The 1048-nt window shown below is 54.2% G+C and overlaps 1 protein-coding gene across 1 annotated transcript in view; it reads left to right on the top strand.

The window, feature by feature from the left end:
• LOC122560322 (elongation factor 1-alpha 2) overlaps window positions 1–664 on the top strand; it is a 36165-nt gene extending 35501 nt beyond the window's left edge. The window contains exon 8 of the mRNA XM_043710929.1: window positions 322–664. Within this exon, the coding sequence (XP_043566864.1) occupies window positions 322–452 (131 nt within the window). The 3' untranslated portion in view covers window positions 453–664. The remainder of the gene's footprint in view (window positions 1–321) is intronic.
• The last annotated feature ends 384 nt before the right edge of the window (window positions 665–1048 follow it).

The following is a 1048-nucleotide window of genomic DNA, read 5'->3' as shown; positions in this document are numbered from 1 at the left end:
TCAGCATTGACCCTCCGACAGTGCGGCACTCCCTCAGCACTGACCCTCCGACAGTGCAGCGCTCCCTCAGCACTGACTCTCCGACAGTGTGGCACTCCCTCAGCACTGACGCTCCGACAGTGCAACATTCCCTCAGCAGTGACCCTCCGGCAGTGCAGTACTACCTGGCGCTGTATTTGCCTGGTGTTGCTGGAGTGGGTTCTGGAACCCATGACCTTTCTGTGTGAGGGGTAAGTGTGCTGTTCACTCAGGGCCCGCTGATGTCTGTCCTGTTCCCGCTTCCTGTGGCTGATCTGATCTGATTGTGTCTGGGTTTTCCAGGGCGTTTCGCTGTGCGTGACATGAGGCAGACGGTTGCCGTGGGTGTCATCAAGAACGTTGAGAAAAAAGCGGTCACTGCTGGCAAGATCACAAAGTCTGCACAGAAGGCTCAGAAAGCTCAGGGCAAATGAATCGGAGCGTCCTGGAACACCGAGCCCGTGGCCTGCCAACTCCAGCACCAATCCAAAGGCCACCTCTGTACATCTGCTTGTCAAAGCTCATTGGTCATCGACTGGATGTTAACTATTAAAGTCCAATGGAAGTTTTTTAAGAGGAAAAGCATGTCTCGGCATTTGTGAGGTACCCGATTAGTTTTATCAATAAACAGATGCGACCACACTAACTCCACTGCCTCGGTTATTTCTTGTAGAGTTGAATCCCTACATTAAGCAGGCACTGGGCGTGGGGTTGCGGGGGGAGTGGGAGTCGGGGGGAGGGTGAGGGTTGGTGGGGATGTTCCTGAAATCGTCCCCCAGGGAACAGAGTTCATGTTTCAGCCTCGTGTTTTGATGGTTTTGAAATTAGTTTTCAAAATGAAACCGAGATTTACGACTGGGTCCCAGTGAGAGTGGCTACAATGCCACCTGGCAGTTGTACTTTACCATCCGGTGGAGGGGTAGGGGTGCAACTGGAGTCTCACCCTGACAGGGGTAAAAGTAGGGAACTCCCCACCATCAAATGGCTGTGGGCGGTAGGGGGGGGGGGGGCGGAGAGGAGGTGGAGGAGG

The sequence above is a fragment of the Chiloscyllium plagiosum genome, chromosome 20 (genome assembly GCF_004010195.1).
Source record: "Chiloscyllium plagiosum isolate BGI_BamShark_2017 chromosome 20, ASM401019v2, whole genome shotgun sequence".
Lineage (NCBI taxonomy): Eukaryota > Metazoa > Chordata > Chondrichthyes > Orectolobiformes > Hemiscylliidae > Chiloscyllium > Chiloscyllium plagiosum.
This window is presented reverse-complemented; position numbering and strand designations above follow the sequence as displayed.